At 42.8% G+C, this 18751-nt stretch overlaps 1 protein-coding gene across 10 annotated transcripts in view; it reads right to left on the reverse strand.

Annotated features, from left to right (window-relative positions):
• Window positions 1-18751, reverse strand: part of NF1 (neurofibromin 1) — a 393675-nt gene that overhangs the window by 96431 nt on the left and 278493 nt on the right. For all 10 annotated transcript variants that reach the window (XM_033922537.1, XM_033922541.1, XM_033922536.1 and 7 more), the window contains 5 exons: window positions 17090-17522; window positions 15378-15718; window positions 7572-7774; window positions 4928-5121; window positions 2691-2831 (listed from right to left, as the gene is read on the reverse strand). In XM_033922537.1, the coding sequence (XP_033778428.1) occupies window positions 2691-2831; window positions 4928-5121; window positions 7572-7774; window positions 15378-15718; window positions 17090-17522 (1312 nt within the window). The remainder of the gene's footprint in view (window positions 1-2690; window positions 2832-4927; window positions 5122-7571; window positions 7775-15377; window positions 15719-17089; window positions 17523-18751) is intronic.

Here is an 18751-nt window from a genome sequence, read left to right on the forward strand (position 1 = left end):
AGAGAACCAACTGCCAGGCCCTTTACAAGACCATGCTGAAGGAACGACAGAATTGCAGATATCGGAGCCTTATAGGTCTCCAACACATTAATGCTTCACTGGAAATGTCCAGTTAGCTCTTTTGTAATCTGCCTTGAACTGCAAGGTATAGGCGGAATAGAAGTCCCTAATGTAATGTAATGCTGAAAAGGCTTCCAAGACTTAGCATAAGGCGTGACAGTTACTGGCTTCTTGAATTGTAGAAGAGTAGCTATGATCACCTTTGAATATCCTTTCTGCACTAGGACTGCGCGCTCAAGAGTCATCAAAACTTTCCAGATTTTCCAGGACAATTGGTCCCTGTGAAAGAAGTGTTGGAAGAAGCGGCAGCCTGAGTCATCTGTTCCTTTGTAGCTGGCACTAGATCCACGTACCATGGATGTGGCCAATCTGGCACCACTAGAATAACCAACCTGTGATGGGTCTTGGTAAAGATGTACAACAGCTTTTCTGTTGGCCAGAGCTGGACTAAGTTGTACATGCCGGTGCGTCTCAGCTCTAATTACTGAATGAAGTAGCAAGAGACTGGCTTGTTGTCTGCTGACACCATCAGGTCAATTATCAGCCTCTCCCTGTACTTTACAATGCTGTTGAAAGCTTTCTGGGCCAGACTCCATCCCCCTAGATCCAGAGTCTAGCAAAGATACTATTATAACCTCCATTAAATATGCCAATTTAAACAGTGCACACACCGTTGGGTCCTCTCCACAGTCCAGGGCTGCTACAGACTCTTGGCTGGTATAATCACCTGAGATCCAGAATCCTCTAAACCTGAGGATTCACTTTGAGGGAATAAAGGCATTGACCCCGACCCCCAGTCATCCTAGTCCTTTTCCGACTGGACCTCTGGTTCCTGTGGCAAAGCTCTCCACTGGGGATCTGTACTCTGAGAAAGTAACCCCCCCCCCCCATGTGCAACCACTAGCAACACTCCAGACTGTGCAGATTCTTTATATTTCACATAAATTTCAAACACCAAACTTACAAAATCAGAGTCAAATCCCTGAGCTGGATCTCCTGAGGATCTCTGCAGAAAAACTTCTTGACTCGTCATGGGTTCAGAGGCATCTGCGCATTTGCGTTTTGCCAACAATGCCGAGTCGCCATTTGAGGACTTTAAGGGGATAAATGCTCTGACCAATGAACTTCCTGTAACTCTGAGACTCTGGAGGGAACAGAGAGGGCTAAGCTCATTGCTTCTGCTCCCCCTCCCCCTCATGTGCTCTGCAGCACGTGGCACATGGATGCTCCTCAGTTGGCCACGCAGAGCAAATCTGGCATAAAACAGGGGTCAAACAGCTTGAGGAGTCCATTTTAACTGATCTTTAGTAAAATCAAGGGGTTTTTAGGCAAATGGAGTCTATTAAAATAAAACTGGGAAATCCAAGATGGTCGCCACAACAGCATTTTGGCACAAAATAGCCTGGGAGAGCTGTAATAATAAAAAAAAATTCAGAAAAAGGGGTTTTGGAGGTGGGGGACCCTAAAGGAAGCCCCAGAGACCCTCAAAAATTTGATTTTTAATACCACTCCAATTTCTCCCATAGTCAGTCATACACTGTACTCACAGAACTGAAAGGTGATGTGCTTGTATCAGCTCCCAATGCAGCTGGACTATGGAGAAGACTTCTGCTTCAGACAAGTCTGTAAATTCCAATTTGGGCTGAATTTTATTCAGACCCTGAGTGTTTGAAACCCCTAACCCCTCTAAGCTCTTATGTCTTTGGGGCTCACACACTCACATCCTCTGGACCCACACGGAACCTGCACTCGTGCCTGATAAATCAGGGGAACTTTCCCCAAGCTGCCTTAAAATTTATTGCAAGATGGCTAGGTAAGTTCTCTTTAGGCCCACCCAGCAACAACCCTCTGGGACATTTGGGAACCTCTATAGAACCAGGAAGCCTCAAAATTCAGATAAAAACTCAAAAATAACAAATCAGGTGCAGAGCAGAAGAAGAGACACCTTCTCAACTCATTTACAAAAGGAAAATCTAAGGAGCTGAGGTACTGCCTAACGACATAAGGAGGTGGAGTAGAAAAATGTATATTATGCCTTTTACAATCCTCGTGGGTGAAGGGAAGAAAACCACTGGTCAAGACAAACGTCTCTTTTGCACTGTAAACAGAGATAAAGCAAATGGATTTAGGTCCCATATGCAGTAAATTGACCTTCATGGCTGCAACAATTGATTTGGCAGAAAGAATGATTAGTGCCTGTGTGGCCAAACCCAGAGACTGCAGCAGAGGCAGATCTCATTTAGAGCTCTGGAAACAGAAGGAAGGCCTTGATGTCCATCAGCCCAGCTACCATGTAGGCTTCTGTCATCAGACATAATGACCATCAGGGACTCTATAGACCTTTGCTGTGAGCCATGGAAAATAACAATAATAAATTGGTCGGTGGTTCACAGCATGCAAAGACTGGTGAAGAAAAACCTGGAATGAGGTGGGTAAGAAAGAGGTCTAAGAGTGTAGGAACGAGGAAAGAGAGAAAGAACATAAAGCCAGCAATAATATTCACATCATCTTCAACCTCTTTACGGGTTTCAGTTTATTTTAATATATTTACGCATTGTTTACATTCAGTGTGTGACAAGAATATCTAAGTGACATTAAGATGACAGAAGTGTGATAGGGAGAGACTCTACCTTGCTTGAGACTAACTTCACATTGCCAGAAGCCAGAGCTACAGCTGTGTCTGCCATAACTTCAGCTTTTATGGATCCTAAGCCACCTGTGGCACTAGTTTTAATAAAGCTGTCCAGAACCACATCTAGTAGATCTGTGATCTATGAAAGGGAAAAAAATAAAGAAAAAATATTGAGTGTGTGTTCTGTTTTTTTTAAATCCCCTCAACTAATGATCTTGATCACCAAGCAACAACATTCTCTCCCACACAGTTATGATTAATTGCACTGAATAAACTACACTATTTGGTTTGATACAGAGTCATCATTTTCCAAAATGACTTTTTGCATTTCTACTTGACTAAAAAGTGTGCATATGAACTGTAATAGCCTTGAGCATGGGGAAAGAAATAAGTGGCCCTTACAAGATAAGATGGGACGATCCATGACAAGAAGTACTGAGCTACTGTTAAAACAAAGGGGGCAATATTAATCCCACAGCAGTCAGTGTTTTTTTAAATGCCAGCTGCTATTGGATTATTGAAGCCAACTATACATGGACTACAGTGTTAAAAATCTAGGTATTATCTGAATAAGCTAGAACAGCTCTGACCTAACCTGTCTGGATAATTATCTGGGTACGGATGCTAAATATCGGCAGCACTTGGATAACTTCTGGCTCTGTTTTAGCATCACTCTCCGATTGCCCTGGCACTACTCAGAGAGTGCAAAGAAAGTTAGACATGTTATTCAGCGGCATTATCCAGATAATGCTGCTGAATATCACTGTCTGGGCCTGGTGAGCACTAGTTATACGAGTAGCAGATGAGGCTTCAAATAACAACCCAAAAGTTCTCTTTTTTTAAACGTCACAGGAATTTGTCCATTTGCTCTATTATGTCCTCATGAATACAATAAAATCTTCCTGTTATGATGCAGACAAGAATGTAGGCTGCCAACGGTGTATGACAGCAGTGTGTTCATCAGCTTTAGGATATAGATTTTAAGTTTAAATTCTTGGCCTTCCAGTTCTAAGCTCAAGACATGTTACACACAGGTATAGTAGACATTTCCCTGTACAAGATGGCTTACAATCTAATTTGCGTCTGAGACAATTTAGAGTTAAGTGACTTCAGTAAAGTCACAGGAGTGTCAGTGGCAAAATTGGGATTTGAATCAGGGCTTCTCTGGTTTACTTAGGTATCAGAAATATGTTTTAAAACCTCTGTAATATAATATTTAATTACATTAGAAGGGACAGATAGTTAACAGGGGTATATGTTGGTAAGGTGGTGATACATCTTTGGACAATTCCAGTCTATGCTATTTGGTTTTGGGGTGGACTATAAGTCTTCCCCAACATGGTGCATTTGAGGGGGGGTTCTTGAGTTTGTGTCTGCTATTTTGCCCATTTATAATGTATTTGTGGTTTATAATACTTATACAGGAGAGGTGGAGGGATGTGGGAAGAGTGAGTATTATTTTATTCCATAGGACAACGCTGTATCCCTACTATTAGATTATGACTGTCCAAGCTTTCCTTGTGATGGCATGGATTTGGACTCTGAGGTTGAATTGGGAATGTTTGATAAGATTTGACTTATAACTACTAAACACAGATGGATAGCACAAGGAATTGGAGAAGGAAATGTTAACTTCCAGCTCCACAATACTAAATGGAATAAGGCGAGACTGGATTTTACTAGCTGGGATACTAGTTTCTTAAGCTGATATAAAATGGTGATATATTCATACTAGTGCAATATATAATACCTTTGTTATAACAACTATTTGTTTTTACTGTAAAACATTTTTATTAGTTTTTATATCCAAAACTTACAACAGATACCAGAAACAATACAATCTGATGATAAACAATAAATCATCCCTCCTCTTCCCAATCAAGATCACACCTAACCTTTCAGGGAAGCACTGTCAATCTACTATCACCTTCAGCCTGGTTTCTTATGGCTTAAACTGGTTGGTTTTATCTTTGCATTAATAATTTGTATTTTTTAAATTATTCTTCTTCTTAATTGACCACCAATACAAATTGTTGAAAATAAAAACTGAAATAATTGGAGAGGTCACATTCTATATAACTGTTACATATACATAAAGAAACAAAATCATGCTTATCCAAATCTACTGTGGCTACAGATACTCTATTCTGAGCTATTATGTTTCTGATGAAAAAGAGATGTTAAATATATCCTGCAGCCAAACACAATAGAATGCACATTTGGAAAGTTCAGTACCTGTCCAAGACTTCCCCATATCTTCGCCTGAATGGAAGGATACATCTGCTTTTCATTGATTGTCATAGTTATCAGCTTATCCAGGATAGCACTGACTCGCTGTCGCTTGGCATCATCAGTGAGTTTACAGAAACGCACCAGATTTAGTAACCAAGGAGTCATATATTCCAGGCAAAGGTGCTTTAGTTCAATACCTGTTCAAGGCAAAAACATGGAAATAAGAGGAGAAAAGCAGACCTTTTTTTTTTTTGGGGGGGGGGGAGGAAAATGATAATTTCTTCCAGCTTAAACTGAAATCACTGCTGGGATCTGAGCATCATAAATCTGCATTCACAAATTAGCAAGAGATTTATTCCCCCTTTCAGTGGGCCTACCCTTTGACTGTTATTAACTTGGACAATGCAGTGAAGGTCCTGAAGCCAGGAGCCATGTAGAAAGGCTCCTTCTGGAATACTGGCTCTGCAGGTCCAATCTAGGATATAAACCGGAGACCTCTATATCAGTGGTCTCAAACTCAAACCCTTTGCAGGGCCACATTTTGGATTTGTAGGTTCTTGGAGGGCCGCAGAAAAAATAATTAATGTTTTATTAAAGAAATGACAATTTTGCATGAGGTAAAACTCTTTATTTTTACTGCGGCCCTCCAAGTACCCTATTTCTTCTGCGGCCCTCACTGTTAAAGTTTAACATCTTTCCTTTCTCAGAACTGACACATTTCAATCACTATATTGAAAATAAAATAATTTTCCCTACTTTTGTTGTCTGGTGACTTTATTTTTCTGTGCTTTTAACTATGTTTCCAGGGCCTTCTTGTCCACTGACTGTTTTTCTCTCCGTCTTCACTTTCTGCCTTGGCATTAACTTAACATTCAATTTTTCCATTTTTCTGCTTTCTTCTCAAAATCTACATTTCCATGTCTTACCTTCCCTTCCTATCTTTCTCATCTTCCCATCTTATCTCTCTCTCCTTCCCTCCTTCCTTCCCCCCCAGTGTAACATTTATCTTTCCATTCCTCCTTTCTGCCCCCCCACCCCCCCGCAGTCCATCTCCCTTCCCTTCCTCCTTTCTGGCCTTCTTCCCAGTCCAACATTTCTCCCTCCTTTCCACCAATCCTACATTTTTCCTCTCTTACTCCTGCATGCTTCTCCTCTGATCCTCCTTCCTTCCCTCCCCCAACCAACATCTCTCTCTCTCCCTCTGAGTCCAACTTTTCACTCTCTGCCATCTCCCCCTTCCCCAGAGTGTAACATTTCTCCTTCCCTCCTTTCTGTCCTCCCCATCCATCTCACCCTCTCCATGAGTCCAACACTTTCTGCCTCCTGCACTTTCTGCCTTTCTGCCACTTTCTCTCTCTGTTCTTGCCTCTTTCCTCAATGGCATCCCTCCTTCCCACCGCCCAAGCCAACATGCTCTCTCCCCATGCACCATCTCACCCTCCCCTCCAGTGTGTAGCACCTTTCCTTTCCCTCCCTTTCTGCCAGGTCCAGCAGCACCTCTTCTCCCTTCCTTTTAACTCCCCCCTGTCCAGCAGTACGCCTTCTCCGTTCCCTGCCCCCCTTGTCCAGAAGTACCCCTTCTCCATCCTCCCCTTGTCTAGCAGTACCCCTTCTCCCTTCCTTCCTCCCCTCCTCCCCTGTCCAGCAATACCTGTATTTTGCAGCCGTGGTCTTGTAAGCGATCTTGCACACTGGGCAGGAAGAGAGGTTCTGGCGTCAGCTGACTTGCACCTTCCTGCTGCCATTGCGTATGCCGGGACTCCTGCTATCGCATTTCCGGCAGATACTCGAAGGCAGGAGTCCCGGCATACGCGACGGCAGCAGGAAATTGCAAGTCTGCTGATGCCGACGCCGGAGCCTCTCTTCCTGCCCAGTGTGTGAGATCGTGCCGGCGTCAGTTGACTTGCAACTTCCTGCTGCCGCTGCGTATGCCGGAACTCCTGCTATCGCATTTCCGGCAGATACGTGACGACAGGAGTCCCGGCATATGCAATGGCAGCAGGAAGTTGCAAGTCAACTGATGCCAGCGCCTCTCTTCTTTCCCAAAGTATGAGATCGGGTACAAGATTGCAGGCCGCAAAATAGCACCTGGGTGGGCCGCGAGTTTGAGGCCACTGTTCTATATGGTAATGCACAGCATTGCCACTGAAACATCAATCTGATCCCAGGCAATCACTTTGTACCTGTATTTACTATAAATTCTTGCACTGAAGAAATATATTTAAAATATTTATAAACTGTTATGTTCCAGACCCAACAATAGACACCACTCCAAAGTGGTGTGCAATAATTTAAAAGTCGATATATGAACTAAATAAAATAGAAACAGAGAACCTAAACAAAACCCGAAAACAGGCAACATAACACCACATAACAAAATAAAACTACAAAGAACTGCCAGCTCCTACTTTAGAAATACAAATACAGCCATTGAATTAGTGACATTGAGCCCCACACACTACTCCATGGAACCACTAGCCATATAAAAATTCCATTACAAACTGAATACACTGAGAATTTAATCTCCTGTCAAATCTTACATTTTATAATATAGATTGTATAATATGGCCACACAACATTTCAGTGATGTAGTTTGTCAGTTTCAAACATGTAATTCTCACCGTTGACAAAACGGAGCTTTACTTACTAGATTTGCTGAATCCAGAAATGCACTCTTCCAAAAACTCTAGTGTTAGATGGGGCTCATTAGCTGCCAAAGTCTTACTTATGGAGACAATGAAAAGGGTGTTGTTGGCAGGGATACACAGACCTGAAGTTTCCAGTAACTGGCCTTCAATCTTTAAATTAAAGGTACATGTTAAGGCACACAGAAGATTATAGGCAGCAGACCTGAAATAAAAACATAAGTGATGTGATTTAATGCATCACCTTTCCTCATCATAGTCATTAGATTTGTTCCAGAGGATTTCCAAATGCAGTATCACAGGCAGTATTAACAAACTAAGTAAACCTAAAGCCAATATCTTTACTATCATAGAAAGCATGAAACAAATGTCTTCTAGGTTCTAGACCAGGGGTGTCCAACCTTTTGGCTTCCCTGGGCCGCATTGGCTGAAAAAAATGTTTCTGGGCCACACAAACACGCAAACGCTGCAGCAAGACAGAGGAGGGAGCCAACAAGACAGTAAACACCAGGGGGCAGCAGAGGAAAATACTGCATCGCCCTCGACCGGGGCCGCACAAAATACTTCACGGGGCCGCATGTGGCCCTCGGCCTGCAGGTTGGACACCCCTGTTCTAGACCCAATTGGCTTCCTAGGTAGTGAGGGCTAGCTTGGGGGATGAGGAAATAGTTAGCTAGTGGGGTAAAGGAGCTTTGGGGAGGGGGGTTTGACTAGCTTCCTGGGTGATGACCTAGTAAGGAAATATGTGAGAATGAGAGAGACAAGAGAGTGAAAAATAATAATAATAATAACTTTATTCTTATATACCGCCACAATCTTGCGACTTGAGGTAGGGGAATATATGAGACAGAGACTGGATGGTGGCCTGCAGCACTGAATTAAAAACCAGGTTTAGTAGTAGTTTTGAAAATAATTTTGGCCGAGTATTATGATGCACTGAGATCTGTTTTAATAAAAATGGATTTTCATTAAATCCAGATTTACTACATTTTCTTTTCCCTTAGACATGGAATGGGATAACAACAGCCTTAGTAAAACAGGTTCTAAAAGAGCTGTGATAGACCTCAAAGGGGATCTCTCTCTCTTTCAATTTTGGTGGAGATGGGGGAAGGGAAGGTCTTAGCTGGTGGCTTCGAAATTTTAGAGCTGGCTCCTAAATTCAAAGAAAATTTCTTGAGGCCTGCTCTAAAGTACAACTGATGCAGAGGGCTGAAGATATCAATTTCAACAATTAGTTCTAGAAAAGGTACTTCTTAAATGATGCTAAAAAAACTGAAATAATAATTGAAAACATACATTTAAGTCAATATATTACATTTTTTGCATGCCTACACTTTGGTGTCATCTTGTGGGGATAATTTTCTAATGAGAAACCTATAAAAATTCACAAAAACATGTAAGGTGATGCACCTTGGTAGCAATAACCCCTGCAGAACACACACCCTGAATGGTGAAAACTTAACAAGAACCATCGCAGAACGAGACCTGGGTATAATCATTAGTGAAGATATGAAAACTGTCAATCAGGTGGAGAAAGCTTCAGCCAAGGCTAGACAAATGCTAGGTTGCATCCGGAGAAGTTTTATCAGCCGTAAGCCTGAAGTCATAATGCCGTTGTACAGGTCAATGGCGAGACCTCATCTGGAGTACTGTGTTCAGTTTTGGAGGCCACATTATCAAAAGGATGTGAAGAGAATGGAGTCGGTTCAGCGTATAGCCACTAAGATGGTCTCAGGACTTAAGGATCTCCCATATGAAGAACGTCTAAGCAGGCTGCAGTTATATTCTCTCGAAGAATGCAGAGAAAGGAGTACATGATAGAGACAGTCAAATATCTTACGGGCCGTATTGAGGTGGAGGAAGATATCTTCTTCCTTACAGGTCCCACGGCAACCAGAGGGCATCCGCTCATACTCAAGGGAGGGAGATTTCATGGTGACATCAGGAAATATTTCTTCACCGAAAGAGTGGTTGATTGATGGAATGGTCTTCCACGTCAGATAGTTGAGGCCAGTAATGCACTCGACTTCAAGGGACGATGGGATAAACATGTAGGTTCGCTCTGGGGAAATGCTTAAAAAGAGGGTTCTTGTTGAGGAAGCGTTCTTGGAGTGGGTTCGCTCCAGGAAATTCTTAGAGGGAGGGTTCTTATTGAGGGAGGGTACTTCGAGTGGGCAGACTTGTTGGGCCGACGGCCCTTTTCTGCCGTCATACTCTATGTTTAAACCTATGCACAGTAGTGCACAAATGTTCTTACCAAAATTTACCCCTGCTCCGAGAAGCAATCAGTTATGTGTGTGTACTCTGTGTACCGACACGTTTTGATAAAAATATGTGCATATCTTGCAGTGCCACCCAAGAGAAGAAACAAAAATGGGCATGCCCTTTTAGGCATCTATACCTGTACTTACCTGCACAATTTTATAATAGCTATTTAACACATGTAAAATATGCTTTACATGTGGCAAATGTTTTATAAAATTACCCCCATAGGCTCTGACAGCTGAGGGCAATGGAACAGCATATTCAGAAGGGGCCTCCAGCACAAATCTGGGACCAGAGATGTCATATTTAAGGTCCGATTGGGAATGAGAGAACCATCCTACATTTGGCAGTTTTTTTAGAGAGAACATAAGAATTTGCCTCAGTTGGGTCAGACCAGTGGTCCATCGCGCCCAGTGGCCCGCTCCAGCGGCGACCCATCAGGTCCATGACTTGTAAAGTGATCTTTTGTCTAGAACCTGTTCTTCCCTAATCCTTTATATCCTTCAAACCCCTTTTCTTTTTATCTATACCCTTTCTTTATCCTTTATCTGTAACCTTCAATCCCCTTATCCTTCAGGAATTTATCTAGTCCCTCTTTGAAACCCCATAATGTAGTCTGACCTATTACACCCTCTGGAAGCGCATTCCAGATATCCACCACCCTCTGTGTGAAGAAGTATTTCCTAGCATTGGTTCTAAACCTGTCCCCTTTCAATTTCTCCGGATGTCCTCTTGTTCTTGTAGTTCCCAGTACGCTAAAGAACCTGTCCCTCTCCATCCTCTCTATGCCTTTCATAATCTTGTACGTCTCTATCATGTCTCCTCTGAGTCTCCGTTTCTCCAGGGAGAAGAGCCCAAGTTTCTCTAACCTCTCAGCATAAGAAATATTTTCCATACCCTTTATCATTCGTGTGGCTCTTCTCTGGACCCTCTCAAGTATCGCCATGTCCTTCTTAAGGTACGGTGACCAATATTGGACACAGTACTCCAGATGCGGGTGCACCATCGTCCGATACAGTGGCAAGATAACTTCCTTTGTTCTGGATGTAATACCCTTCTTGATAATACCCAACATTCTGTTCGCTTTCTTAGAGGCCGCTGCGCATTGGTTTCATTGTTGTATCCACCAACACTCCCAAGTCCTTTTCAAGGTTGCTTTCCCCCAGTACCAACCCCCCCATTGTGTAGCTGAACATCGGATTCTTTTTCCCTATATGCATGACCTTGCATTTCTCCACATTGAAGTTCATCTGCCATTTATTCGCCCACTCCTCCGGTTTGGTCGATCCCTTTGCAGTTCTTCACATTCCCCTACTACAGAGTTTGGTGTCATCCGCAAATTTTATAACTTCGCACTTTGTTCCTGTTTCCAGGTCATTAATAAATACATTGAACAGCAGCGGCCCAAGTACCGACCCCTGTGGGACACCACTTGTGACCTTTCTCCAGCCTGAGTTGTGCCCTTCACTGCCACCCGCTGCTTCCTGCCTGCCAACCAATGTTTAACACATTGCTGCTGATAAACCATTAAGCAAGCCTTACTTTTACAATCCTTGTCACAGTTTCCTATTAAGATTAGTCTTACAAAATCTCCCAGTCATTCTGTTATTTATTTATTTATTTTAAAAAAAATGTATAAACCACTTTAAATCAAAGCGGTGCACAAATAAACATACATAATAAATAACATCCAACACACACAGCATAAAAATAATGTCAACATGGCAGAATGTCATTCCTACTAATTCTTACAAGATTAATATATTGACACAAAGAGATCATATGATGTCAATTATTTGGGGGGGGGGGAGAATTCTGTGCAAAAAATTTTTTTTTTAATTCTGCACACAATATTTTAAAATTTTGCAAATTTTTGCAGTTTATTTATAGTGCTGCTATTTTTTTCTCATAGAATTCTCCCATCATAAGGCATGAAATCCCCTTCTATCTTTTACTTCCTCAGGTTCCAGCATCTCACTCCAGTTCCCCTCTCACTTCAACTGCAGTTCTTGCTCCCTCTAACTCCTCTATACCTCAAACTTCCTATTCGCCCTCCACAGGCACACGCCCAAACCTTCATACTTCCTCCCCTAGGCACACCTCCCCAGTCCTCATTCTTCTTCCCCCCATTCTTTCTCCTCCCCTTCCCAGTTTTCATTGCTTCTCTCCCCCAACCTTTCCCATGGCGCACTCAGTCTCAACCTCAATTCTCCCCACACCAGTGGCATATTCTCAGTTTGCTCTACCTCACCTCCACAGCACAATCTCTAATTTTGCTGTTACCTCTCCCATCCCCGTGGCACACACTTAGTTTTCTCTGCCCCCTTCCCAACCCAATAGCACATTCTCAGCTTTCTCTACTCTCACTCCTTCATTTCCATTCCACACTCTCTATGACCTCTCCTCCTCCATGACACACTCCCAGCTTTTTCTGTCCCCTCCTGTTTCCATGGCATACTCTCAGCTTTCTCTGCTCCTTCCTAGTTCCCATGGCACACTCTTACCTCACTCTTTCTCCCCAATCCTCATAGTATACACTCACCCCTGCTTTCCCTGACTCTCACAGCACACACTCAACCTTGCTCTCTCTTTCCTCCTGTGGCATCCCTTCCTAGCTTGCCCCAGTGATCCTCACTCCTTTGTGGTACTCAGCCCACTTGAGCTTGGTCTGCCTTTCTTTCCCTTCCCTCCTTGCCCGAACATGCAGCAAGAAACGGAGCTCAAACAAAAACTACTCCACACAAAAACTGCCACAACCTCAACAAGATACTACAAAAAGGCAGAATAGTCAAAGATTCAAGGGAGGGGTCGCTCAGAGGAATTGTAATCCCCTACCGCTCTAAACAGCAAAATATTTTGTAAATATAGGGAGCCCTCAGTGTGAACGAGCAGCCATAGGAGACCAGCTCCAACGCTTCACAGACAGGCAGAGGTCATAAACCCCCATCCGCACACCATCACTGGGCCCCCGTTGTGTGCAATGATTTAAATAAATTACATGAAGTGGAAACACTCACAACTCAATAAACTATAATCACACATGAAAGTGAAAAACACAATGAAAAACCTCTGAGCGGCCCCTAGCCGAACCTAACCAGCCAGTTCCCCAGCCAAAAATGAAATCAATGAAAAAACCCAAACTTAACTGAATGAAATAAGCACCAAAATCAAACGCAACAGAACACCAGGTTCAACCAGCCTGGTTTCGGAGACAAGCCCTTCTTCAGGAACCCATACTGGAAGTTGTAACGATCCGAGTCGGCTGGAAAGGGGTGGAGCTAACAGAGAAGCACGCACGCCAGCTAAAAAGCAGACCAGGAGTAACGTCACCCACACATACACCAATCACACAGAAACACGTCATTCATAATAAACACACAAACAATCAGAGGAAACCACAGAAATTAAAGGTCCAGACCTCCACCGGGCTAAATGATGGTGTGCCAATCCACACCATCATTCAGTCCCAAAGGGTGATCCAAAATTGTTCTCGGAAATTCAGATGGGCCTGCTTATCGCCCCTGAAATCCCCAGGTAGCTGTTCAAGAACGAATCAGTGTAAATCTGTAAACTTGTGCCCAGATTCAGCACAATGAGGAACCAGCAGCGCAGAAAGAGTAGTAGTATGAATCCTACTGGGGGGGCCCAGTGATGGTGTGCGGATGGGGGTTTATGACCTCTGCCTGTCTGTGAAGCGTTGGAGCTGGTCTCCTATGGCTGCTCGTTCACACTGAGGGCTCCCTATATTTACAAAATATTTTGCTGTTTAGAGCGGTAGGGGATTACAATTCTTCTGAGCGACCCCTCCCTTGAACCTTTGACTATTCTGCAAGAAACGGAGCAGCATGACTGAATGTCTCCTCCTCCTTCTGTTTTGCCCTAGGCCCGACTGTTCATGTGAATACTATGGGCCTCCATACAGTCCTGCAGTTCAAATGAACAGTTGGGTTTAGGCTGGCAGAGGGGGAAAGATATCAAGAGCTGCTGATTAGAGAATGACACAGGGAAAAAATTTGTTCCTGTCCCCGCAAGCTCGGTCCCCACAAACCATCTGATCCCATCTGCACAAGCCTCTAATAGTTTTATTTTATTAAAGTATAAAAAGAAACAGTATTCTGTACAATTGTCATTTTATAAATAAAAGTTCTGGCTCCTGAACTAGAAGAAGAGATCTTCAGCTGGCAGGGCTTTGTTTATAAATATTTATCAACACAACTACAACACCACTTTATCCTAAAGCAAACCCCCCCCCCCCCATAGACATTTTTTTTTCTACTTTTCTTGTCTGGTTTCTTCTTTCCTCGTCTTCTCATCATTCTATTCCTTCCAGCCACTGTCTGCCTTCTCTCTGGCTCTTCCATATGGCATCTGCTCTGTTTCTATGCCTCTACCAGAAACTGTTTGTCTCTCTCTTCCATTTCTCCCTCCATCCCCCATTGGTCTGGCACCCATCTTTTTCTTTCCCCTCCCTCCACAGTCTTGCATCTCTGTCTTCTTCTATTCCATCTTTCCTTCCCTCCCCCAGGTGATTTTTACCATCTATCTTTCTCCTTTCCTCCTCTCAGATCTGGTATCTGTCTCCCTAATCCAGCATGTGCTTTTTTTTTTTTTAAATCCCCCTCCTTCCATCCAGTATGTGCTCCCCTCTCTCTTCTCCCCATTTTCCTTCAGCATCTTCTCCCTTCTCTCTTCTACCCATTAACATGCAGCGTCTGCTCCTCCCTCCCTTCCCCCTCTCTCTCCACTTCCTTCCAGCGTGTTCCCCTCTTTCTCTCCTACCCACTTCCTTGCACGTTGCCACACTTATCACCCTTGCAATCACACAGTCCAGCAGCCCCCTCCCGATTGCCGCAGTCCGTGCATCTCCCTCCCTCCTTCCCCTTACCTTCGCTGACGATTTTCATTTTTCTGTCTATGAGTAGCCCAAGCTTTTTCTCAAGTCACGTGCGGCTGTCTGAAACTTCTCATCTGACGCAACTTCCTGTTTCTGGTTGCATCAGAGGAGAAGTTTCAGGAAGCCGAATGCAACTTGTGAAAAGGCTCGTGCCGCTCAGAGACAAAAAAATGAAAATCTCCAATGAAGGTGAGGGGAAGGGAAGGAGGGAAATGCCCGGATTGCAGTGATTGAGAGGGAGGAAGGAGGGAAGGGGCTGTTGGACCACACGATCGCGAGGGGTGATAAGTGAGGCAACGCGCGCAAAATACTTAATTGTGGGGACAAGACCATTCCACGGGGCAGTGAATGGCCTTGTCCCCGTACCCACAGTAACCAGTTTGTTTCACTTTCAGTTTCGGTGGGTTACCCATGGTTAGCCATGGGTAACAGTCACTGTGTCATTCTCTACTGCTGATGCTAGTGCCTGCAAGTGTTGAATTGTGAGTAGAATTCCTGATGAGTAAAATAAACCTCAGATGCTACAGATGACATGTTCATGAGCAGCAATACTACACAATATATCAGAGCAACAGTGCAAGGTACAGCCACTGGCTAAAAATTCCCTTTATCGGGTACTAAAAAACCTGATCGGTACAAAAACTATTACCTTAAACTTGGATCTGAGCTCCCCAAGTTAAGCAACGCAATGTTGAGCAATGTTCCAGGCACATCCTTTGGACGGATTTTAGTATGTTGTGGAATGGAATCTGGCTGTGACAACTCCCATCGAGTCCTTATGTGAATGATAGACTGGACAATGGCTTCACACTCCTGATGCATGAAAGTCAGAGGTGTTCCCTGGTTGGCAATAGTTAGTGTGAACTGATTTTCATCCACAAGACAGATCTCCTCAATCTCGGAGGCATAATAAATATCATTCAGAAACACCGACTGACCTAGGACTCTCGTTCGTTCTGCAGATGTCACCTGAACTGCCGTAGAACCAACCTAACAAGAGAAAACAGATGTAATTTGTAATACCTAGAGATGAAAGCAAATACGTTCTCATGGCTTTGGAGCAAAGGAAGTAAAGGAAGGGGAGCCTAGGAAACTCAAGATTTTGCAAAAAGTTACACTGGCACTGCTATTCAATTTCATGCTGAGAATTAAAATAAATGTTATTATAGAAGCAAAAAAGAATTATCAACTATTAGTACATAAAAACCTCCAACTTCTTCACATCTAGCTATACAGATCTTACAATTAGAGGAAACTGAAATGTGCTGTGACATTAAACAAATCATCATTTTAAAATTATAACAAACCTAAAAGACAGACAAATATGGAAAGGGGGGTAGGGAGAGGGTTTGGGTAAGGGAGGGATGGATAGATAGATAATGACACGACTGTTAAAATTTCTTGCTACATGTTTACATATGTTTATAATATATTTGTGTTGCATTTCTTTGTAAAATGTTAAAACTTAATAAAGATTGAACTAAAAAAACAAAACAAACCTAAAAGAGAAGAAAAACAGTGGAAAGATGATCCTTTAACCCTGCGCTAAGTGGGCAGGAGAGGATCTTGCTTGCAAACTATGCTACGGAGGATGGCCACTGATATTCAGCGGGACTTATCTGGGCATGGGTCATATTCAGTGCCAGTGCCTGCATACCTAAGTGGCCAGACAGGACAGCAAAAAACAAACGCTGATCCAGATATGCAGGTGCTAGCACTAAATATCAATCAGCTGGCACCCACATAATTTCTAAACTGTGGCCTCCGAGTCGCTGACCCGATCCTCCTCCTTGATCTCCCAAACCACCTCCCAGGTTCAATCTCCTCTTTATATCCCCCTTTCTAATCCCTCTCCCTTCATTCCAATCCCCATGATCCCTTCCCCCTGCCCCCTGGCTTACCCAGATGTAAGCCCTGGTAGTCTAGGAGCTGGAGCAAAAGCGATCCCCTTCTGCTCCCACCAATCTAGCTCTGGGTTCAAAACAGTAGTGCTGACCTTCAGTAGTAGTCTTAGGGGAGGGTCAGCTCTTCATCTAAGGGTAATTTGACAGATCTCCTAATGTGGATCCTGGCCAATATTCAGCTAGGATTTGCATAAGTATCTTATGTCCTTCCTCCCCAGCTGAGTATCAGATGAGCCCTGCATAAATGCCAGTGACCAGCTCATGCCGGGCCAAATCTGGATATTCAATGATATTCAATGCCAGGCCATGGCCTGGCATTGAATATCTCAATCTAATTTAGCTGGAGACAGTAAGTGGTTATAAAATGACTGATCACTTCTGGCTGAATATAGACTTCACCTTCACAGGAACACTTTTTATACCATTATATCAACAGAAACAATAAAACATTACAAACCTTAATAGAAACTTTGGTGTCTTTGTGGGCCAGTTTGAGAGCATTATGGAACACCTTCAAGTCCTCCTCCAAAGCTAGGGTGGCAGCTGGTAGCTTCTGTTGTTCATGTTCAATGTGCTCTGCCAACTTTCCCGAGGGATCAATGAAAATAAGCCTCTTGCTACCTTTTAGGCCAGTAAGCAGTCTTTCATGATATTTAGTATATTCCCGGACCCAGGAGTTACAGTTGTAGATGTACACTGCTGTCACATTTTCGTATGCAAACCCAGGGAAAACGACAAACCACTTGGAGAGGAAATCAGTCTTAAAGCGATTGCTGGGCCCAGCATGGGTGAGGTCCACTACAATCTCATATGGCTTGGCATAGTATGGCTTCAAAGTCAACAACACATGGTATATTAACAGATCTCCATTTATCTGGCCAGTCTTGAATCTTTTTCAAAATAATAAAGGAAAAAAAATTAAAAATGATGTTAAGGGGCTCTCAGTCTTATCTTTAAATAACATGCTAGTACAGTACTTGAATAATAAATTGTAAAGGTGGTTCATATACAGATATCTGAAAGATTATTCTTGACCATATGTTGATTTTGAGCTGTAAAACCAAATGGAATAGCACAAATATGTAAGCAAATGGGCAAAAAGTGACATCACTGTAAGCACTTATCACTATATCAGAACTCACTGAGCATAATCACATATTCTATCAGCAAGGACCTCCCGTCTCTATTTCCTTTTTTGTTAAATCGTATCACCTGCATGTTTTTGATTACTACTGGGAAAGGTATTTAGCATTATAAAACTGAAAAAAATGAAAGTCTAGCTGCACCACAAACCTTCCCCAACTTACAACTACCATTGCCAACATGGGAAACGAGAGAGGGTTGAATGAATGAGGCAGGTAGTGATAACTCTTCCTTTGTATGTTAAGAATCTTTTAGGCCATATACATCAGAATCTTGTTTGGATGAAAAAAGGACATTCATCTTATAATAGGCAACCTCCTTTAAAATTACTGCTGCACTGCAACCATCACCAACTTATAATGCCTTGGTTTAAGTAATATATAAGCTAAGGAAGAATGATTTCATTTCCTTATTTGCTTCAAGAAAATGGAAGGGGGGAGGGAAAGGGTCAACAGTTTCCTTCTAACAAGTCAAATTCTTCAATTCACTTCTCTCACTTCTTGAGTTTGACCAGACCACTAGATATAGGAGAAAACTGTGAGCTATATCTCAAGGTATTTCAAATCCTTTTATTAATTTATATTTCATGCTCAATGTATAATTATGAACAGCACAGTTACACCTTTACAAAGAGCATATCTACAATCTTCATGCAGGATATAATCTTTAGAAGCCTCAGTGGTGACTAGTTTTACACAAGCCACTCTGTGATTCACCTAACTCTTCAAAGGCTTCAAATATTGTTTAGTTAAAAACTCATGAAACAACATTTTTGAAAAATCGTTCGCAATAATCCATATCCAAAAAGGTATTTAGCTTGAGAAAGCGCATCTCTTAAGAGACTTGGGCCAGTAGCTATTTATGCCTCAACACCAAACATGGCCAAGCAGTGTTGTGTATTGGCTTGGCTAATTTAAAAACTTAGGTAACATTTCTAAACCCTAATTTTTGATCCTCTTTCAATTAAGCCCATGGC

The sequence above is a fragment of the Geotrypetes seraphini genome, chromosome 15, assembly GCF_902459505.1.
Source record: "Geotrypetes seraphini chromosome 15, aGeoSer1.1, whole genome shotgun sequence".
Lineage (NCBI taxonomy): Eukaryota > Metazoa > Chordata > Amphibia > Gymnophiona > Dermophiidae > Geotrypetes > Geotrypetes seraphini.